The sequence below is a fragment of the Tursiops truncatus genome, chromosome 2, assembly GCF_011762595.2.
Source record: "Tursiops truncatus isolate mTurTru1 chromosome 2, mTurTru1.mat.Y, whole genome shotgun sequence".
NCBI classification, from domain to species: Eukaryota; Metazoa; Chordata; class Mammalia; order Artiodactyla; family Delphinidae; genus Tursiops; species Tursiops truncatus.
The window spans coordinates 25,275,503-25,299,299 of NC_047035.1; the positions used below are offsets into that span (position 1 = coordinate 25,275,503).

At 46.3% G+C, this 23,797-nt stretch overlaps 1 protein-coding gene across 5 annotated transcripts in view; it reads right to left on the reverse strand.

The window, feature by feature from the left end:
- Window positions 1–17,604, reverse strand: part of ADCK1 (aarF domain containing kinase 1) — a 155,542-nt gene extending 137,938 nt beyond the window's left edge. For 3 of the 5 annotated variants that reach the window (XM_033850774.2, XM_033850772.2, XM_033850768.2), the window contains exons 1-3: window positions 17,495–17,604; window positions 7,529–7,674; window positions 5,443–5,526 (exon numbers count right to left, since the gene is read on the reverse strand). In XM_033850774.2, coding sequence (XP_033706665.1) covers window positions 5,443–5,526; window positions 7,529–7,663 — 219 coding nt within the window. In that variant the 5' untranslated portion in view covers window positions 7,664–7,674; window positions 17,495–17,604. The remainder of the gene's footprint in view (window positions 1–5,442; window positions 5,527–7,528; window positions 7,675–17,494) is intronic. The other 2 variants (XM_033850775.2, XM_033850771.2) reach the window with 1 other exon arrangement.
- Between the last annotated feature and the right edge of the window lie 6,193 nt (window positions 17,605–23,797).

Genomic DNA, 23,797 nt, shown 5'->3' on the forward strand with positions numbered 1-23,797 from the left:
CACAACAGTGAGAGGCCCGCGTACCGCAAAAAAAAAAAAAAAAAAGAAAGAAAGGAAAAGGCACATGCGATTTCTCTCACTCTCTCACTTTATCCTCTCCACACACATACACGTGTACACACACACACACACACACACACACACATACCACTTTTTTATTCATTGTCTAACTCAAAGCAGAAGCTCAGAAAATATTCAGTAACTGATGACTTGAAGCATTCTCATTCATTAATGGCTTAACAAAACTTTACTCTAGAACTTTCCAGGGCTCCCTACTGTCCATGGTATAAAACTTGGCCTTTAGTCCCTCTGCAACCTACCTCTAATTCTGTTTGCCAGTATAACCCTTCACTCACTCATAACCTAGTCTCCAGTAACACTGAACTACTCTCTGCTTCTTATAGACAATCGCCAAAATTTTACCCATCAACCTCAGCCCAGATCACCTTGTCCCCAATGCTACATGTTTCTATCTTATGCATCTATCCAAACCCAGCTCAAATACCCCCTTAATTCATCTTGAGCCACTCTCTCTGCTCTTGTATGCCTTAGGGGTGTTAACTAATTTGGGCTATACTAGGGTTTAACAAATAAGTGAATATATTGTAGATAATAGGCATTCTCACTGTTGGAGAAATAAGTTACATATAAGGAAAGGGAGAAGGCTAGAATGAACTCTGTGAGTTTAGATTGAAATTAGAGGTATCAGCATGAACTCATGTTTTTTTAATAGACAGATGTGTTTATGCATGAGTTAAGTATACATCCATATATTTCCTAGCTATGTCTCCTGGAAGAGCCTAGAAACAACAGCACCCCAGTAGCAACATGCAGCCACATCTTGGTTTCTGAATACCATTCTCCAATAAAAGGAATCAGGGCTCCTTGGAGAAGTGACTGATTCCAGGGATTGGGCAATGAAAATACAAGATGAGCCTGGGGCAACTTGTGGTACCACAAAGTTAAGACAGTGCTGAAAAAATGATGGGGCATATCAAAAGAACACAGGAGACAACCTGAAGAAGCTCCCAATGGCCAAAGTCAGAACAATTTGAGTGATAAAAAGAAATAATGATTATTTTGGACTCTAATCCATAGAATAAAATAAATATCCATGAGTTGATACCGATAAAAATAAACAAATAACTGATTGAGAAGGGACAGCTATTTCTTGTAGGATAATTCCAATTAATACATGTAAAAATAAGAAAAATAGAAAATAATTAACTTGTTCATTAAAATGGTAAGGAGCCATCAAGGCAAACTGTGCTTCTAGATCTCCTCTCTGGCTGGTTAAATAACCCACAGTATTTAATTAAGTAAAGCTTCTCATCTCTGTTCTTACAAACTTAGCTGGGGCAAAGACCCACTTTACAGTTAGGGAAGTAGAGGTGTTGGGTGACAGACCAGGAGCTCTAGGTCCAAAATGGCTCACATTCTACCCAGCACCATCATTCTATCTCCTCGTCCTCCATGGGCCTTGGAATTTCTGAATTTCATTTCTTTCCTTGAGTTACTGGTCCTTCTGTGACCTATCAAAACACTAATTACGCTTCCCCAAGAGTTTATCAGAACTCATTTGGCTTCAAGGAACAGAAAACTGAACTCAAAACATCTTAAACAAAAAGAGAATTTCCTGGCATAAATAACTGAAAAGTCCAGTGGTAGTCTAGCTTAGGACTCAAATATATCTCTCCACAATACTGGCTCCATTCACAGATGGGCTCTCCCCTCGTGGTGGCAAAATGGCTGCCAGCAGGTCTAAGCCAACATCTGATACTCTCAGCTAATCCAGCAGAAAAGACAGTGTCACAGGGGGGACACCCCCAAAAGTCCTGGAGCTGATTTAAGTTCACTGACCAGCACTGGCTTAGATACTCATCCTTGAATCAATCACTAGGGCCAGAGGAATGGACTACACTGATAGCCAAAGTCACATGCCCACCCTGAGGGTGGGGGGAGCTACACTCAAACCTCAAGGCATGTATATGAGATAGGAGTGGTTCCCCAAAGGAAAGTTTAGATGCTGTTCCCTAAAACAAGAATGGCTCCTGTGCTGCAAAATTAACATATGTCCACTACACCTCGACTCCTTGGTCAGAGTCAACTCAGTCCTGCCTCCTCCAGCCCATCGTCTGGACATCTGTACCAGCAGTGACTTCTTTCTGCTTCAGGCACAGGCAAGTTCACACCCGTCCTTTCTGGGCACCAGGAGTCTCGTTCTCCAAAGCACCTGGGTCCCGTCCCACGCCCTCACTGCCCAGCAAAGTGCCACCGTGCCCCTAGAAAACACACCTCCACGCTGGCTCCCACCCCCTCTCGAAGCAGAGCTGAGTCACTGCGATCCCAGCCAGCTGAGCACTAACCTTGAAAGTGCTTCTCGAAGTCACTGCCTGCCAAGCTCCTGGCTCTGGCGCACTCCGGGACCTGGGGACACTGGCTTAACAGGTGAGATAATTATGTTTTACCCGTCACTCACTTCTTTATCAGTCTCACAGACCAGAACAGATAAGTGCTCCGATGCAAGAAAACACTTCTGCGGTATTTACTTGTGCTCTTTAGTGCTGGCCGGCTCTCCCTTCCCAGGCACAACTCCCAGGGACCAGCCTGCACCCTGTTATCTGGTGCCAGTCACCACGCGCTGCTGCTCTCTTGTCAACTGCCAGACTGTACTTTCCTAACTGCATTCCCCCAAGCTTCTCCAGGACCTGCAGCACCACTGCTTTCCAGATGACTTACACATGAAGGGCAACTGTCTTCACGACATCCATCCCCCTGTCTGCTCTGCAGATTCCCCAAGGCAGAGGGCTTGCCCCTGTGCCCTGGCCTGGACCTCTCTGCAAAACGTGGCTCTGGTGGGTTCCAAGGCCCATAGCATTGGTTAGATGGAGAAAAGGGGGTAGGGAAAAGCAGGGGGCATTAGGTCTCAGAGACAAGGACTTTGAGATCTTCCAATACAAACTAACATTTCATTCATTCATTCATTCAACAAACCTTTATTTAGGAGCTACTGTGTCCTGGGTACTGTAGTAGGTGCTGCAGAAGGGAAGATACACAACATAGACCAAGTCTCTTTCCTCATGGAGCATACCTTCTAGTAGACATCTGACTTACTTTTGATACCTGCTTTATTTACATTTACATTCACAACACACTGTCTCAGATACTATCCATACCTCAGTAAGTGGTATAACTATCTGTAGTCCACAGACCCCAAAAGTTGGAATGACCTTCTCAAAGCCAAGGCACAAACTCAGGTCTTCTGACTACAAACCTTACTCTCTTTCTGGGGCCTCTCCCAAGGCAGGGAGCTAGCAGGGTACAGCCTGGCATTGAGACAGACATTAACTCAACTCAGTCCCAGGCATCACTGCTAGAGATAGGAGATGTAAAAAAGAAAGACCCATCCCTGATCTAAAAGAATTTATGGTCTAAAGAGAGAGAAAGACACATAACCAACTATCATCTATGACAGGAATAAAGAACGTAGAGTGGTTAAATACAAATAGGAAGATCTCTCTGGAAAGATATACAAGAAATAATGATCACCTCCAGGCAGAAAAACTGGGTACCTGAGAAACAGGGATAGGAGGGTCATTTTTTATGTTCAAATAGTATATATTTTGAATTGTGTACCATTGAATTTACTTCTCATTAAATGACACTGTGAGGATGCAATCAGCCAAATGCTGAATGTAGGAAATTCCACAGGATAAATGATCTGGTTTCTTCAACAAGGAAATAGCTCCCCCAAAAAGCAGGGAGGGGAAATATTATAGACTTAAAAAGATTTAGGAAACATCAGCCAAACATAATATATGAACCTTGTTTGGATCCAGATTTGAATCAACTTAAAAAAGAAATTTTGGGGACAACATGGAAGGTTTTTTTAAAAATAAATTTATTTATTTATTTATTTATTTTTGGCTGTGTTGGGTCTTTGTTGCTGCCCGCGGGCTTTCTCTAGTTGTGGCGAGCGGGGGCTACTCTTCCTTGCAGTGCACGGGCTTCTCATTGCGGTGGCTTCTCTTGTTGCGGAGCACGAGCTCTCGGCACACAGGCTTCAGCAGTTGTGGCATGCGGGCTCAGTAGTTGTGGCACACGGGCTCTAGAGCACAGGCTCAGTAGTTGTGGCTCACAGGCTCTAGAGCACAGGCTCAGTAGTTGTGGCTTATGGGCTCTAGAGCACAGGCTCAGTAATTGTGGCACACGGGCTTAGTTGCTCCGCGGCATGTGGGATCTTCCTGCACCAGGGCTCGAACCCCCATCCCCTGCATTGGCAGGCGGATTCTTAACCACTGCGCCACCAGGGAAGTCCCAAAAAGGAAGATTTGAATATGGACTAGCTACTAGAGGTTATTAAGGAATTATTATCAATTTTGTTAGGTATGATCATGGTACCGTAGTTAAGGTTTTTTTAAGGTCCTTATCTGCTAGAGATACATTCTGAAGTATTTACAAATGAAATAATATGATGCCAGAGATTTGTTTTTAAATATTTCAGCAAAAAATAATAATAAATAAATAAATGAATAAAGAAGTAAATGAAGGAATGACTAAATAAAGGGAAGAGTAGATGAAACAAGATTGGCAAAAGGTTGATAATTTCTGAAGCTGGATGACAGTTCCATAGGGGCTCATACTACTCTACCCTTATGGATGGTTGAAATTTCCATAATGAAAAGTTTAAATAAAAATTTAAAAATTAATTATTCCAGCCACCTAGGATGACTGAGGAGGTAAGGTGTCACAGAGGAAAGGTATTTGAGCTGAGTCCTGAAGGATGACTAGGAATTTTCTAAGGGGCAAAGGGCCTTCCAGGCTGAGTAAAGATACACAGATCTATCACAAACCTCTCTCTGGGAGAACCAAAGTTATATACACTTGACCTCAAACTCAACTTACATCCCACACAAGTGCCCTCTTGCTTAATCCCCCAACTCTCTGGGACATGTAGACATAGCACCAAAATCAACCATCCTGTTCCAAATGAGAACAGAGTGTGTGGTCGGCAGCTCCACTCAGAGACCTACAATAGGCCCCGGCGTAGCCTTCAGAGGACAGGAAGGCAATTAACCTCTCTCAACTGGGTTTTGCCTGACAAGGCAGTTTAGAAGCCAGCTGAGTTATCTCAGGGACAGAGCCTTCATTCCTCCTGAGTCATCCCAGACGCGTGCCCTCCCCAGACATACACACCAGCCTCCCCAGCAGCACCTTATAGATTTATAACCTCAGTACTGGGGGGTCCAGCTTGACGGCAGCTTGGCAGCCCAGCCCATGGGCACTAAAACACGCCCCCTCCTTCCTCCCAAGCCCCCAGCCTCAATCCCTACACTGCCCCCACCCACCTCCAGCTGCACTCAGGAAGCTTGCTGGCTTTGCAGTCACTTCAGGACTTACCCAGGCCTGGTCTAGCTCAGATGGGTCCCACAGGTCCCTTACCTTGGATCGAAGCTGCAAGTATTCCTCTGAACCATAGGGGACACTCCTCAAGGAGGTAAGATAGTCGTAACTGATGGCAGCTGTCTGTGAACCAAGGACGAGGAAGGCTTAGCACCAGACATCAAATATTACTCCTCTGTCCAAGGCCTGCAGCTGCAGCCCCCTGACACAGGTGGTATGTCTAGAGAAGCAGTCCAACCTCTAAGAGGCCCTGCTCCCAGATTTCGAGCTGGCTGGCTTCTTCCTGTCATTCAAGGCTCTGTACAAATGCTACCCCTGCAGAGACCCTCAATCTAAAGTTACCCCCATCCACCAGGAACTCCCAATTATTTATTATAGCAAACTACCATCCAAAATTACCTTGCTCATTTGTTTCCTTGTATATGGATGGTTTCCACTTCACTAGAAATTAAGCTCTATAAGCTCAGGGGCATGTCCTTCCTGTTCATCATCGTATCCCCTGCACCTTTCACAGTGCCAGGCTACTCTTCATTGCGGTGCACGGGCTTCTCGTGGTGGCTTCTCTTGTTGTGGAGCACGGGCTCTAGGCATATGGGCTTCAGTAGTTGTGGCACGCAGGCTTGGTAGTTGTGGCTTGCAGGCTCTAGAGCGCAGGCTCAGTAGTTGTGGCGCACAGGCTTAGCTGCTTCACGGCATGTGGGATCTTCCCAGACCAGGGCTCGAACCCATGTCCCCCTGCATTGGTAGGCGGATTCTTAACCACTGTGCCACCAGGGAAGCCCTAGATTGTTTTTTTGACCCATTCATGTGAACACTCCTCAGCCAGAAGGTCCTTCAAAGCTGCACCTGTAGGGGCTTCCCTGGTGGCACAGTGATTGGGAATCTGCCAGCTAATACAGGGGACATGGGTTCGAGCCCTGGTCTGGGAAGATACCACATGCCGCGGAGCAACTAGCCCCGTGAGCCACAACTACTGAGCCTGCGCGTCTGGAGCCTGTGCCCCACAACAAGAGAGGCCATGATAGTGAGAGGCCCGCGCACTGCGATGAAGAGTGGCCCCCTCTCGCCACAACTGGAGAAAGCCCTCGCACAGAAACGAAGACCCAACACAGCAAAAATAAATAAATAAATAAATAAAATTTTAAAATATATACATTAAAAAAAAAAAAAAAGCTGCACCTGCATGGGACAGTTCATTTCTACCCCTAAGACATATAAGATAATGCTAGGCCCCAAAAAGGCATTCAGCAAACACTTAGGAATCAGTACATATGCCATGGCCTGTTTATCTATTTGCTAATCTTGAGTCTATGACCCAGTTTACGTTAAAGAGCAGGCACTACATCTGAGCCAGGCTAGGAAGAAGACGGGACAACACTGAGTATTAAGGAAATGATTAGACAACAGCCCAGACAGACTGTGCATCAGAGTGTCTCTACACCGAGGGGAAGAAAGCATGGGCTCATCCTGCAGCAGAAAAAGGAGGAAAGAAAGCAGGATGCATGTGGCACTCTACCCACCAATGGAGCAATTATGTAGGGCTGCCTGGAACAGCCACTTTCAGCAGAGTTAAAGAGGATGCAATCACACCAGAACGATGTTCCTGAACCACTGGAGAAAGCCTCTAACAGTCAAATATTCAATTCAGATTCTGTTAGTTTGGAGCTTGGAGGGGATCGGCAAAGTTCTTCGAGGCATAGATACTCAGAGCATGAGCCCTGCATCACAAACCATTCACGAGCTCACTGGAGGCAGCCCAAGTTTTCTGGTAGAATTTACTCAAAGCTGCAAAGCTCTCTTTCCATGTGTTTCCTGAGAAGACCGCCTCCTGAGTCTGTCACTAAAATAAGGTAAGGAGGTTCTGTAAAGGTAAAGGCTTCAGAACAGAGACCCCATGCAATACCACTCTGTTTAACTTCAGGATGCCAGAGGCTGTGTGAACAGGGATACAGGCACACAGGGGTGCACACCCATGCCTGTGCAACTGTGTGGTGGGAGCTTCACACGTGTAAGGTACATGTGAATCTCCACATATGTGTGACTGGCAGGTACATCTGCTACATGTATGAACACCTGCAAGTAATACTGCAGTTCCTCTGCCCCTCCCAAAAGGTGAAGAACCTACCGTGGCAACTGCTCTGCCCACCCTGACAGCGCCAAAGTCGTTGAGGTCCAAGTACTTGTTGCTGTAGAGGTAGACGCCAGAGGCGGCAAGAGCCATGCTGGTCCACGAAGCAAGCTTGAGAGCCCTCCGGGCCATGTCCCCAGACCCTGAAGAAGGAAAGCAGAGGAAGAGGAGCAGTTAAGAGTTTCCCAGGTGGTCAAATTAAAATCCGGGCTCTGCCACTTAGACTGCATGATCTTCAGTCATTTCCTCAATCTCGCTGCACCTGTGTTTCCTCATTTGTAAAACAGGAGGATACCTACCTCAAAAGCTGTTGGGATAAGATGAGATCGTGTATGTGAAATGCTTAGTACAGTACCCAGCATAAGTCAACTGTCAAAGTCATTCTTCCTTCAACAGTACCAGGCACTGTTCTAGGCACTAGGGAGAGAGCCAAGAAAACAGACAACGTTCTTACAGTCTAGAGGGGATGACAGATCACAAGCAAACAGACATGTATTAGAATAGCAGCAGGTATTCAGTGCTGAGAAGAAAATCAAAGTGGGTAAGAGGAAGGATGACGAATATGTGATGAAGGATGCTGTTTTAGATAAGAGAAGCGAGTGCGTGTTAACGACTCTTACGGAAACTATGACTGGACCACTAAGCACACAAAGGCGTCATTAGCCCCCTGTGCCCAGGTCAGAAGTAACCACAGCCAAGATGGCAGCTGGTCAGAGCAGCCAGGTAAGCCCTCCACATCTGACTGATTTTCAAAATATTTATTTTAATTAGAATAGACAGCCCCTTTTCTAGACTGTAAGCTCCTTGAGGGCAAACACCATGGCTGTTACTACTTGTCCACTCACAGCCCTCCAGGCTGCTTTCTGGTTAGGGGCTCAAGGTCCACCTGCTGATTTGCTCCGTTTCACCAAACTCACACTCCCATTCAGTGGGACCAAGTGGGCTCCCGGCTCCCTTTCCCCACCCTACTTGTACTGCTCAGCGTGCCAGGTGGCTGCACAGACAGTCTTTGGGGCCACTGTAGCCAGTGGGCAGATTCCCCTTCAATTCCTAGGAATTCTATATCAGAATAAAGTCCTTGACCGCAGCTGCAGCTGCCAGTGGAGAAGTCCCACCCAGAAGGGCCACCATCAAGCCACCTGCAGCTGCAAACCCGGCACAAATGCAGCAGGAAAATTTAGGTCATCACCCTGTTTGCTTCTGCCCTGGACTCAGTCTGTGACCATCCCCTCCCTGCTCTGTGCCTCTGTTTCCCCTTTGTATGGAAACAATTGCTCCAAACAGCCTTGTCTGCATTTTCTTTAAAGTCTATCTTGACTCATAATATAGTCACAGATTTTTTTTAAGTATCCACAGGGACATATTTTTCCATTCTTTTACTTTCAACTTACACTTTACACTGTTTCTCTAAATAGCATATAGTTGATTTTGTTTGCATTTAACAGAATCACTTATGTATTTGGATTTAATTTTACCATCTTCTGTGCTTTCTATATTCCTACCTGTTCTGTTTCTTTTTCTCTCCTTTCTTGACTTTTCTGGACCCAGTTCTTTTTATAATCCCATTGTTTTTCCCTTTGCAGTGTTTTTTCCTAGCCAGCATTTCTAAAGTGTGGTCAGAGGAACTCTTAAAAAAAATAAGTATCTATCTGGGTGCCATTTCAAAAATGTAGATTTCTACTAGACTCACGGACATAGAAAGCAAGCTTATGATTACCAAAGGGGAAAGTGGGGGAAGGGATAAATTGGGAATGTGAGATTAACAGATACACGCTACTATATATAAAATAGATAAACAACAAGGACCTACTGTAAAGCATAGGGAACTATATTCAATATCTTATAATAACCTATAATGGAAAAGAATGTGAAAAATAATATATATGTATAACTGAATCACTTTGCTATACACCTGAAACACTGTAAATCAACTATACTCCAAAAAAATAATAATAATGATAATGATGTAGTAAAGTAAAAAAAAAAAAAAAAAAAAAGTGCAGATTTCTGAAGTTCACCCCTTGGCCCACTGAATCATCAAAGCTGGGGGTAGGACTCAGGAATCTGCATTTTAATAGGAAATATATTGGGTTATTTTTATGCAAAGTTTGAGAACCACTCTTCTAAATATTTCATTTTTAATAAAGAGAGGCTTCACATGTTCAAATTCATCAGTGAAACCATGCCCCCTTCCAAGTTTATCCTACCCACTCACAACCCCAGATGACTGCATTCACCCAACAAGGATGACTGCAGCAATTTTTTTTTTTTTTTGGCTGCATTGGATCTTCGTTGCTGCACGCGGGCTTTCTCTAGTTGCAGTGAGTGGGGGCTTCTCATTGCGGTGGCTTCTCTTGTTGCAGAGCACGGGCTCCAGGCACATGGGTTTCAGTAGTTGTGGCATGTGGGCTCAACAGTTGTGGCTCGCGGGCTCTAGATCTAAGGCTCAGTAGTTGTGGTGCATGGGTTTAGCTGCTCCGCGACATGTGAGATCTTCCCGGACCAGGGCTTGAACCCGTGTCCCCTGCAACAGCAGATGGATTCTTAACCACTGCGCCACCAAGGAAGTCCCATGCAAGCAATTTTTTTTTTTTTTTTTTTTTTTGCGGTACGCGGGCCTCTCACTGTTGTGGCCTCTCCTGTTGCGGAGCACAGGCTCTGGACGCACAGGCTCAGCGGCCATGGCTCACGGGCCCAGCCGCTCCGCGGCATGTGGGATCTTCCCAGACCGGGGCACGAACCCATGTCCCCTGCATTGGCAGGCGGATTCTCAACCACTGCACCACCAGGGAAGCCCAGCAAGCAATTATTTTTAAGGGGATAATTTAAGAAACTCATTTCTTTCACTAAAAGCAAATGCTCTGGCCCACCTCCTGGGAGCAGTTCCTAACTCTGCAAGAAAGGGGTTTATAAACAAAAAGAATAAATTAAACCTTGCTTTGCAGTGTCCCCTTTCTTTACATCTTCTTTGTTTTATGAAAACTTCCTTACCCCATCCCTCATTCCTTTCAGATGAGAGAGAGCACAGTGGTTGAGAATGAGCACTCCAGAATCCAGTGGGCCTGAGTTTGAGTCCCAACACCATCACTTACACATTGGGTAAGCAGGGGCAGACTGCTAACTCTCTCTCAATCCCATGACCTTGTCTGTAACATGGGGATGATCATAGCAGTGCCTACTTGATGAGTTGGTGAGGAATAAGGAAATCATGCAAAATGTTTAGCAAGGTGCCACCTACACAGTAAGAACACAGTAGCAATTACTATTGTTAGGGAGCCTTGGACCAAAACCGCCCACCCTGGCCAGGCACGGTAATAACCACTTGCATGAGTTGTCTCACAACAGGAGGTCCCAATAAGGAGCAGGATACTGACAAGCTGCCACCAAAGAAGAATTGGGGAGGGGCCAAGAGAAGGGAGGAGACCCGCGCCCATAATACGTCCTGCCAACCTCCCAGAAACCCTCACGCGGGAAACCATCTTGGCTGAGAGATGCACGTGCCACCAGGAAGGACTCTGAGTCAGACCAAATATGAGCACAAAGATGATTGGCCAGAGACTACCCGGAAGGCTAAAACCCACCCCCACCCCACCCCCCCGCGCCATAAAACGTGAGACCGCGAGCCACGTGGCAGAGCAGTCCTCCTGGGTTCCCTTTCCCTGCTATTCTCCGTTGGAGTGTCCCTTCTCAATAAAGCCCTTTGTTTTGTCAGTCTCCTTGGACAATTTATTTCCGAGTTAGACAAGAGCCCACGCCCGGACCCTAGAAGGGGTCCCCCTCCAGTAACAGTATTACCACCACCGCCATTGTGGTTGTTGTTATTCTGTCTTCACCCAATGCCAGGCTTAGTAAAGGATCTTGTTACTCCCCTATCAACTTCTGCACGCCCCACTTCTAGCATCTTGGCAGTCCCCCACCTAGCCCTACCTTTTCGTCTTGCTCTCTACACCCTCAGCCTGTAGTATTTTCTATCGAAAGGGGCAGCACGCTCAATGTCCCCTCCACCTTGTTTCTGCCAAGACACAGGTTGCCAGTTGGACCCGGACGCAGGCCTTAAATTAGGCTGAGTGCCCTCAACTCCTCACACACCTTCCTCCTTCAAGATCATCAGTTCGAAAAGGTCCATGAGGGGTGATCCAGGGACCTTCCTTGTGGGGCCTGCAGAAAAGCCCACACTAAGAAGGCAGTACAGAGCAACCGGTGGTCAGGAACTCAGCCTCTGGAGCCGGGAAGAGCCTCGGCTCTACTGCTCACCAGCTGTGTGACTGTGAGCAAACCACAACCTCTTAGAGCCTCCATTTACAAAAGGGGCTCTTGATAGTACCTACCTCATAGGGTCATTGTGGGAATTAAATGAGATGCTGCTTTAACAGAATGCCTACCATGCTCAGTAAATGAGACTTCTTCTCCTTATTGTTATTTTAAACTTCATTTCTTCTTCTCTGAAAAGCTGAAGAGCTTATATAGAAGAACTCCTAGCACTCAGGGACCAGAATTCAGCGCAACCTTGTACAATTAATAAAGTAGGTGGGAGAAACCCATCACATCTTGCCTGAACCATTCAACCATTCCCCATTCCAAACACTTCCCCACATCCCAGCCAACCTTCACTCTGCCACACAAGTCATCATCATCCTAACCCACAAGTGCATTCTTAACACTCTTACCTACCCACTCTCTATCAAAAAGTCCAAATTCTCTAGCAAGGCATTCAAGGCCCACCCCATTCTCATCCCAACCCACCTTTCCAGCTTCATCTCCCAAAATATCCCCCCACACTCAATCCCGCATTATCCCTCTATGAAGTTTTGTCAGCCAATCAGAGTTCCTTGCTCCTTCCTCTCTGGTCTCATTGTACACTGATTTTACCTCTAATAATCTGGCCCTATATCTGCCTCTTCCACTAAATGCAAAGGGCAGAATTCACTAATAAATAATAAGTGAGTAAATAAGTCTGCTAAAAAAAAAAAAGAGACTGAATGAATGAATGAGAGAGTGAAACTTTCTCCAGTCTATTCTCAACATGGAAACAAGTCAAACTCTGCATTCCTCTGCTCTAAACTCTCCAATGGCTCCCACCTCACTCAAAGTGAGACAGGAGGGAAGGGGACAGGGCACAACCTTTAAAAGAATGACACAGGGCTTCCCTGGTGGCACAGTGGTTGAGAGTCCGCCTGCCGATGCAGGGGACACGGGTTCGTGACCCGGTCCGGGAAGATCCCACATGCCGCGGAGCGGCTGGGCCCGTGAGCCATGGCCGCTGAGCCTGCGCGTCCGGAGCCTGTGCTCCGCAATGGGAAAGGCCACAACAGAGACAGGCCCGTGTACTGCAAAAAAAAAAAAGAATGACACAGCCATTGAGGATATGACATCAACTAGTTAGAACCAATTAGGCCCAAGATGGCAGAAGATTCGACTTCCAGTGGACCTCGAGCCTCATCATATGCTCATTGTGATACATTAGCTAAATGACACACCCAAAGGCGCCATGACAGTTCAGAAGCTGATCACAAACGGCCAAAAAGTGGGTGATGATCTAATTCCTGGAAATCCCCCCCCTTCCCCGAAATGACTGGAATAATCCTCCCACTTACTGGCCTATGAAATTACTCAGCCCATAAAAACTAACCACCCCATATTTCAGGGTCTCTCGCCTTCTGAGACGGCCCACAATCTGTCTATGGAGTGTGTATCTCACTAAATAAACCTGCTTTCCCACTTAGTTCTCAGGCCAGAGCCCCCTTGCCTGCCTGCTTATATTCCTCACAAGTGTCCTATATTAATGAATCTACTTCTTGCCTATCACTTTGCCTCTCACTGAATTCCTTCTGCACTGAGACATAAAGAACCTGAGCTTCAGTAAGTCCTGACACCAGGTGAGTGACTTTAATTAAAAGACAGTGGGTTCGAGTCCCAGCCCGTGGGTTCGAGTCCCAATAGGAGTTTTGGCTGGATTCGAATCCCATCTGAGGTGCAATTGGGTTCGAGTCCCAATCTGAGGTATGTGGTTTCAAAGGAGCCAAGGCCTTGGCGTGACCTGAGAGGGCCTTCTTGATCTGACTCCCCAGTTCCCTCCAGGGTTTCAGGCCATTCCACTGTCTCCCCTTGCTCACTTCACCCCAAAGCCACCAGCCTCCCTGCTATTCCTCCAACACGCCAGGCACATTCCAGCCTCAGTGCTTTTGCACTTGCTATTCTCTCTGCCTAGAATAGGGCTCAGCAAACTTTTTCCGTAAAGGACCATATAGAAATATTTTTGGCTTTGCAGGCTATAACATCTCTGTTAGAACTACTCAACTCCGGCATTGTAGTGCAAAGCAAAAGACAGTCATAGACACTATGTAAAGTAATGGGTGTGGTCAGATTTGGCCTGCAGGCTATGGTTGGCCATAACCTTGCTTAGCACATGGAATAGGTGCTCCAAAAGTATTTACTGAATGAATGAATTAATGCATGGGTAAACTATACCCTATGAGACCTGTACAGAGTCAGTAACAACACAGATTCCCAGGTGAGAATCACAAACTGGAGCTGCCAATTTGACAGCCATCCTCCTCCAGTCACCCCCAACATCCCTCCCAGACTTCCCTCCCCGAACCCCATCCTCCTCAGGTTGCACCATCCTCCAGGCCTGTCCCTCTAGGTAATGAGGCCACCCCAGCCTTAAGCCCACCTCTGAGTGGGGAAGCAGCAGCAAAGCAGACACAACTCCCAAGACCCAGTTTTCATGCAAACGTCCTCAGTAATAAAAGAGGTGGAAATTGAAAAACATAAAATAGATGATATAGGAGTCAAACTGTGTCTAAATAGACTGAAGCTGGAGTTTCCCATAAGGTGTCAGTGAGTCTTTAACATGTCAATGAGTTGCTTTCCTCGGGGTAGCAATTTTAAAAGACCCTGTCAGCCGTGAAATATGTCTGTCAATGAAAAACCCCTTTCATTATTAAATCTTTTGCTAATGAATCACCTGCCCTGTTCTGTTTACTTGCGTTTTTTGACTTTCACCTGAGTTGTTTCTCATAACAGCACATCCTTTTTTTTTGGTTGGGGGTGGGAGGGGGAGGTGCCTGGGGCCACTGGACCCTAAAACCTAACCATTAGATAATAATATTAGCAATAACTGACCTTTACACAGCCCTTTGCACTCATTATCTCATTAGTTATTCCACACAACCCAGTGAGGTAGACAGATATTACTACCATCCCCAGGTATAAATCAGGAAACCAAGGAGCAGAGAGGGTGAGTGATTTGTCCCAGGTGGCTCAGCTGGTAAATGGCAGAGTAGACCTTCAGCCCTTTCTCTTTATGGCACGTGACCTTCCTGACAGGGACTCGCAGACCTCCAATCCCCAACATTCTTAACCCCATTCTCAAGTAACTGCATCAGTCACTATGATTTCTGACCCTCTACCACCCCCAAACAGTGCCAGGCACAGGGAAGACACTGCTTGGCACCCTGGAAGTCAACAGCATGTCACACATCAACCAAAGCACCTCACTAGAAACCACCAATTCCAGGCTATGAAACATTTAGGAGAGCTGTGTTATTGTCAAATCAAGGATGAGCATGGAATCCATCTCGCTGGACCACAGGAAACATACTAGCAAGCATTGAGACAAGGCAAGAGGAGAGTCTGGGAAGTTCTACAAATTAAAAGTTGATGGTCAAATGAAATTCCACCCTCTGTGCAGAACTAAACAGAGAACCAAGCACTTACTGTTCACAGGGCTAGGCCTTTTCAGCTACTATCCACCTGCTGCCTCCTCCCCAGGCCACATTACAGGACAGTAAGCCTAGAATCACCGCTCCCTGTTTGCTGCACAGGTGAGAATGGCCACAGAGGAAAGAATTTAGGGCTCCAATCCCATTAATCCCATAAAGTGACCACAGCTCCTCCTCCCATTTCCTAGAGAGACCGTTAGACAAACGAGCAGTATTTCTTTTGGTCTGCTCCCAAGACTGGAAAAGACCCAATAATACATTTGGAGACAGTGATCTCGTTTTCAGGGAAAATTGGTTACTGATGTAGATAAAAAGCAACCAAGTTGGATGATACCATCATGTCTCATATCAATGCTGAGGGATCATCTAGTTGACCTGAGCAGGTTTATAGCCTGCCCTGCCCTGCCCTGCCCTGTAGATAAGAATGTAATCCAAATGTAATCACTCTCTTTCCTAGTGTTTGATGCCCAGAAGGTGATTCAGTCAATATTGATTAAAGGAATCCCCAACTGATGCCGAAGTCCCAGAGTAGACAGGAAAAATAAATCTCATCCAGGCAAGGAATAGAATTCTCCACTTACTTCATCCAGAGATAGGGGGACTCAGGGAGAACAGTGGAAAACCAAGCACAAAGCGTGAGTAGCAGGTAAGAGGAGAAGAATGAGTGAGATTGTAAGCAGAAATGTACGGTGCCAAGTGCTTAAACATCTCATGTAACTCTCACAGCTACATCCTGGGGTGCATCCTATTACAGCTTCATTCTACAGATCAGAAAGCTGAGTTTTAGAAAAGGTAAAAAACTTGGCTGGGAAGCTAAGTGATGCAGACAGAACTTGAATACAGGTGTGTCTGCTCCAGCCAAGAGAGCGCAAGGCGGACGAGAACAGGGCTTGCTGGGCCCTGAGGTGGGTCCCTGAAGTGCCTCTGATGTAGATAGCTAAACTGAGATGGCTTATTCAGTGAGTTGGGTGGAAGTGGGGGGGGGGGGGCAATGCATGAACCAAGCACTATTCTTGTCTTATAGGTCCCTTGTGTGACAAGAAAATAAGTGTATATCAGAAAGGGAAAAAATGTAAACTCTCCCAGCAGAGGTCAAAGTTTACATCCTGAGGGCTGCTGAGAAATGGCCAAAGATACAATATGATGTAACCCAGGAAAATTGACACAAGTGTAGACTACATGAAAATCTGTATATAATGTGGGGGAAGAAACAGTGAAAAAGTAATATGTACATGCTTACTAACGCTACCGAAGTTAAACTGGCAAGACAGAACAGAAAGGCCCAGGACCAGGAGTGACGAGTTGGTGCTTTAAGTTCACAGGAATTTTTCCTACAAAACAGTGATACTCCAAAGTATGTTCCCAGACCAGCAGCATCCGTATATCCTAGGAGCATGTTAGAAATGCAAATGCTCGCTCCCCACCCCAGACCTACTGAATCAGAAACTTGGGGGATGGGGTCCAGGTTTCTGTGTTGCAACAAGCCCTCCAGGTGATTCTGATGCACGCTAAAGTTTGAGAACTACTGCTTAAAGAAAACGTGTGAAGGCACACATAAAGTCTAATTCACTTTCAACTCCGCAAATATTTCCTGAGCAGCCACTAAGTGCTAAGGATCATGGAGGTGATCAATAAGTACTTGTTGACTCGAATGACTTCATAGTAGAAAGGAAATGCCACTTAACCTGGGGAGAGAGCTGTACTAGGCGTCTTCTATAGGCTGCTCTCCATATAGCGCTGTCATCAGCACACGTTTACTGTGAGATCCGGAAGCTCAGGGCCCCACCAAGTGCTATAGATACGGCGCGCTCCGGGGTCGCGCAGGCCCCTGCGGAGGGCAAGGATACCTGCGCGCCCCTGCTCTGATCCAGCCTGCGCTCCAGCCCCGGACACCTGCGCCTAGGAGCCCACAGACCACCAAGGCTGAGGAGGTCTGGGTGAGCCACCTGCTGCCTCCCTCCAGCTCCAGCTCTACCTACACGCAGGACTGCGCCACGCTTCCACCCAATGGTGAGCCAGGCTGGAGAGTCGCGGCAGAGGTGATGGGGCACTGCCAGTCACCCGAGTCACATGGCCGCGCGCCGGGCCCCGGATGATAAGGTCACCGGCCCAGGGTTCCCTGCCGGCTGGAGGCCCCAGCAGAGGCGGGCGCCGGGCGCGTCCATACTGGCTTACCCGCGCCCCGCGGCCCTGGCAGCACGGGCTTTGCGTGGGCCTCCGAGGAGCTGCCCCTACTCACCCCGTGGGAAACAGAGACGCGGCGCCCGGCTTCCAGCAGCAGCCTGGTGGCGGGAGTTCGCGGGGAACTTTGCTTGCCGCCACCTCCGGATTGCTCTTAGTGAAGCCGGGGCGCCGCGCGGCCTGCCGGGAGTTGTAGTTCTTGGTTCCCTAAGCCGCGGGGACAAGGGCCAAAGAACAGCCGCGGTCGCCCTGGACCGCTCCACCTAGGGAGGCAGAGGGGTCACAGACACTTGACCTGTCAGATAGCCTGTTTCTTTAACTGCGCTGCGGCCAGGATCCTTCCTGAAAACTTATTTTCAAGAAGCTATCCAAATTGGTCATAGATTTATGTTCAGTAGGAGGATGGAGTCGTGGGTTTGTGTATTACAACAGGCAAAGAAGAATTTTACTGACAGTTGCTGAATAGTAAGAAAGTGCTGATCGATCTTAGTCATTTTATCCCCCATTCATTCATTGACCTCTATTTACTGAATGTTTGTTTATAAGATGTACTTTGGAGACAATCATCAGACCTTCATTCCTTCTACAAACATCTCTTGAGCTACTTCGTGGGGGAACAGAGATGGGGTGGAAGATTGAGCTATCAATTCAATGCAATTCTAATAAACTTTCCAACAGGATTTTCTCTGGACGTTTACAAGCTAAGCTAAAATTTACATGGAAAAACAAAGGACAAAGCATAGCCTAAACACTCTTGAAGAAGAGTAAAATGTTTCAAGGACTTACCCTTACATATATCAACATTTATTATGAAGCTATAAAAATTAAGACTATGGGATATTAGTATAGGGATAGGCAGAGAGGGAAAATAAAACAGCCTAGAGAGCCCAAAAACAATCCAGGCACATGTGGAATCTTGATACATGACAGAGCTGGCATATGAGCTGAACCAACTGGTTCTCTGTTGGGCCCCTAACACAAAAAATTAATTCCAAATAGATTAAAGAATTTTAAAGGAAAAAGTAAAATCAGAACTTTTGAAGGAAAATTTCCTACTATCTCAGGGAAGGGTTTATTAAATGACATCAGAAAAACGGTATGGAAAACTTTGATAAATTTGGATTACGTTAAAGTTAAGAACTTCCTCATCAAAAGGCATGAAGAAAAATACAAGCCACTAACTGGGAGAAGACACTTGCAGTACAGGGCTACAGTACAGAGCTAGCAGTATTATAGAGTTGCATAATACAGCTGCCACCACCTCGAGTTTGCAATGTATAAGTGTTAAGATGAAAACAAAGGAATAATTTCTGGGCTTCCCTGGTGGTGCAGCGGTTAAGAATCCAGCGGCCAATGCAGGGGACACAGGTTCGAGTCCTGGTCCAGGAAGATCCCACGTGCCGCGGAGCAACTAAAAGCCCATGCACCACAACTACTGAGCCCACGTGCCACAACTACTGAAGCCCATGCACCTAGAGCCCATGCTCCACAATAAGAGAAGCCACTGCAATGAGAAGCCCGAGCACCTCAGGGAAGAGTAGCCCCCGCTCGCCACAACTAGAGAAAGCCTGTGCACAGCAATGAAGACCCAATGCAGCCAAAAATAAATTAATTAATTAAATTAATATTTTTTTAAAAAGGAATAATTTCTAAATGGTGTGAATAGTGTTAGAATAGAGGTATGAACAAAGTGGTATAGGAACATAAAGAAGGGAGCATTAATTTTTCCCAGGAGATTTTGAAATGCTTTGTAAACTCAGACATGACTTACAGGCTGAGAATCAAAGGTTGAACAGGGGCTCCCTGGGAGAAGGGTGTTGGGGAGCAGACCAAGCATAGGAAAGTTCATATAAAAAAGCATAAAGATGAAGAATACAGTAAAAGACATTTAAATTAAAATGGAAGATTTTAAACCACAGAGAGAGAAAATATATTAAAAACTTAATACGGTTACTCTAATTGGACATTAACTTTAACTATGAAATTGTTACCAGCAGGCTAGCAGCTAACCCTGAAGAATGGGAATGGGGGAGGTGGGTCTGGAGTACTTTCAGTTTATACTGTACCCTTTTGTAATATTTGAATTTTTTACAGTGAATGTATGTGTAACTTTTATAATTAAAATTTAATTGTTTAAATTTTTTTTAATTTTTAATTTAGCAGGTTTCCAGTTCAACATGCTATGTTTAGTATACCCATTTAAATCCATGCCTGCCTAAAATCCCATGAAAATGACAGGAAAGGAATAAAAAAGGCATAAACCCCAAAAGGAACAAGAAAAGAGACAACAGCAGATAGAAAAAATTTAAAAATATATGTGGGAAACTCCAAAGCAGATAGGCGAGTGAGGCGCTTTTAAACAAGCTAGTGCCTGAGCCCCAGCCCCAGAAATTCTGATTTTGGAGTCTGGGCCTCTGTAATTCCTAGAAAGCTGCCTTGGTGATTTTAATGGGCAGTTTAGTGGAAAGGCTCTGTCAAGAAGGCAGTTCATATAGTGAAAAGTGGGTAGATTGAGAGCAGAGTTCTAGCCCCCGCAGAATCACCTGGAAAGCTTTAACAATCCTCCTGGGACACACCCTGGAGCTCTTGAGTCCATTTTCCAGGGACAGAACCCAGATAGAAGGATTTTGCAGAGCTCCCCAGAGGATTTCCATGCACAGCCAAGGTTAAACACCACTGATTCACAGAATCTTGTTTGAACTGTGTGACTTAAAGCAAGTTTTCTCACTTAGCAGAGCTTTCATTTTCATCTTAATAAAATGGTGGCTTCCTTCTTGATAAAAGATATGAACTATCATCTGTCCTACTTACCTCAGAGGTTCTTGTGAGGATCAAGTGAGATGGTGTTTGTGCTTTGGAAACTGAATAGTGCTGTACAGATGTGTCCCATCACACTTAGAAGAAAATACAAACTCTTTACCCAACCCTCCCTTCTGCTCATGGCTGTTACCACTCCCTCTGTCTCCAGCCTTTGTTTCCCACCCATCTCCCCCAGCTCACACCACTCTAGTCACACCAGCTTCCTTTTTGTTCCTCAACCTGCCAATCTGCCTGCTCCCTTGAGGCCCTTACACCTGCTGTTCCCCCAAAGGTCTGCTCTGTCACAGCAATCTGTTCTCTCTTTCATCATCACCCCTCCAGAGAGGCCATCCCTGATCACCCTTATCTAACCACCACCCCACCTCCACATTCCCTGAGACACATTCTATCCCTCACACTGCTTTATTTATTAAAGTACTCATCAATTCTAAAAATTATATCATTCATTTGTTTAAGATGGCTTTTATCTGTCTCCCCCACTAGAATATAAGCTCCACGAGAGCATGGATTTAGATCCGTGGTGCCTAGAACAGTGCCTGCCACACAGTAGGTGCTGAGGATATAACGGTGAATAAAATGGAAAAGGTCCCTCACAGAGTGTCATTTACCTGAGGTGGAGAAAGAGGAGACAGACAATAGACATGCAAAGAAATAACAGGATAGTTGCATGATGTAATAAACTCTGTGAAGGAAGGAAGCAGGGGGGTATGGTAAAGAGTAACTGGACAGAGGCCATTGATTGCGTCTTTGGAGAGAATAGTCACACAAGGCCTCTTTGAGGAAGGTGCACCCGAATGGATGAGGACATCAGCCCTGGGGAAGATGAGGAAGCAGTTTCCAAGCAGGGGGAACAGCAAGCCCAGGGGTAGGAAAGAGCTCGGTAGGTTTGAGGAACAGGAAGGAACCCAGTGTGACTGAGCAGAGAGAATAGTGTAAGAGGAAGTAGGAGAAGCAGGCAGGGGCCTTTGGAGAGCTCATCAGTTTGGATTTTAGTCCAAGTGCACTAGGAAGCCACTGAAGGGTTTTAAATTGAGAGGGGACATGACCAGCGAAGCTAAACAGAAAATGCACTGAGCAACCAAAGCCATTAAGGAAAGCAACTAACTCATTCCAGAACCTGCCAGGGTCCCGGTTACATTTCTGGGACAGCAAGGCCTGGGTTTGGTACATTGAGTATTTAGAATGCTGTCCAAGAGAGGTTTTCATTCAGGGTGCTGTGTGGCTTGTCCCAGAGGTGGACCATCTGGGAGAAAGCATCACACAGCCAACCAGAGGAAAAGCAAGAGAAACCAAAGTACAAAATTCTTCCTTAAGGCAACAAGAAAAAAGCACGGCAGAGGAAGTAATAAGGGAACTGTGTTCTAGGCAGGGGGAGAAGGCTTAGGGCCTGTGGTAAAGGAAGCAGGAAAGCTGCATTGGCTCCCAGCAGCATCCCAAAGGGGAGCAATGCCCCACAGGAGTCCATCCACAGAAGCAGCAGCAGAAGGAAGCATGGGCTAGAGGCCCGAAGCTGGTGTTAGCACCTGCCCAGGACAGAATGTTCCAGTAGGACAAAGGAAGTCAACTCAGACCCAGGGCCAGAAGGTCAGGATCCAGCTACCCCAGAGGGCAGTTTAGCGTTTGCCAGAGGATTGGCGGCCCAATCCATGTGCCAATCCATGTACATCTGTGTAGTAGAGTGGAAGGGCAGAAACCTGCTTGGCCTGCCCCATGAGGTGGTCAGACGGGCCTGGACTTGATGGAAGCCTAAAGGGATTTTTTTTTAGTATCTGGGAGGAAGTAAATCAAGATGAGTAATCTGGAATTAATTTCCAACCTGGGGGCTGGAGTGATATTGAGAACAAGGATTTCTTATCTGCCTCTGACTGACTGAGAAATCCCACAAAAGGCACATCACCCAGGCCCTTCAGGCTTTTTTTGTTTTCCAAATTTATTGAAATCTAATTGACATACCCTTCAATTTTCTTATCTGTCATAAGGGAAAAGAAAAATTCCTTGTGAAAAATAGCTGATATATCTCAGTAAAAAAAACATATAAATTCTTAACCAGAATTGCAAATCTATTTATTGGAATATATACACATATATATTTCCCATATATATTTATATATCTGAATAAATATTATATATACATATATATGCTATCATTTATCAAGCACTCATTGCCAGATGCTAGTCTAAGTGCTTGAAGTATGTACGTTTTCTCATATAATCCTCATGCTATATGAGATACATATCACTATTATCCCCATTTTATAGTTGAACAAAGTGAGGAACAGAGAGTTAAGCAACTTGTCCAAGGTCATGCCGAAGGGCAGAGCTGGGCTTCCAACCCATGAGTCTAACTCCAGAGCCCACACTCTGGAATGGGCAGCCCACTATGATCACAGATGTATTTAGAGAGGGAATCATTTGAGGCAAACGTCTGGGGCCAAAGTAAAATACACCCTGAGGTCTTTGAGCAGTTTTAACAGGAAATAGGCAAGCTGGCTCAGCAGTAATCCTTTATTACCAACGATTAATTGACCACAGTTCTCAAATTGAGAGGCATGATGGACTGGGAGCTAGGGAGCTGGGTTCCAGTCCTGCCTATGCTACTAATTAGCAGCTGACCTTGGACCTGTCATTTTACATCCCTGGGATTCAGGATCCCCTTTTGTAAAGTAAAGGAATTCTATGGGCAGAACTCTAAGGACTCTTCCATCGTTCACATTCCACGATTCTTTGGGTCTGTAAGCACTGTCCTACCCCTAGAGACTGACACGGAGGGCAGGCTTGAGTAAGCCCCTTTGCTGAATATCCTCTGTATCCTCCCCGAGGTCAACTCTCCACCCTTCTCTGCCCTGCTCCATGCCCAGGAGGCTGACCAGTACAGGCTGCATCCCTGAGACTCCCCTGCCCTCTGTCTTCTAGTTGAGCTTGGCCAGTGGTAAGCGTGAGTAGGAGGCAGGGAGGCCAAAGAAGAGAGAGACCCCGATGTCTGCACACACACAGAGCCCCCTTCCGCATGTGCTCCCAGCCTTCCTGTCTGTGTTCTGGCAGTGGCTGGGTTCCTTTCCTGCCACAGCTCCCGTTGGAGCACCTCTGCCCTAGCCCCAGCTCCCACTGGGCTATAGGAGCAGCACTCCCACACCACACCCCTTTAGACTTAGGGATGACAATGACTTCCTGCTCTGCTGGTGCCCAGCTGCTTCCCCTTAACGTCCCACACCTCCTCTAAGCAGTCCATCCGTTCAGTGCTCTGGATTTAAACCTTGAATGTGCCATCTCTTTCCCGTAGAACCCTGACTGCTGCAGCCCCTGGGAGTGGGGTGGCTTTCTTCCTTGTCATTGCCACCATCTCTCCATGTGTCATAAATCAACACAGGAATCCCAGACCTCCTTTCAGAGTCCTACAGGCATCCTCACCAAGTCAGAGGGCCTAGAAATAGGCACTTTCAGGGTGAGGGGGCAGGATTCCCCAATTCTCCTATGGTGGTGGGAGCATCAGTACCAATGTTCTATTCGCCAAAGTCTATAAAAAACTCTTGGGCTCTTTTGA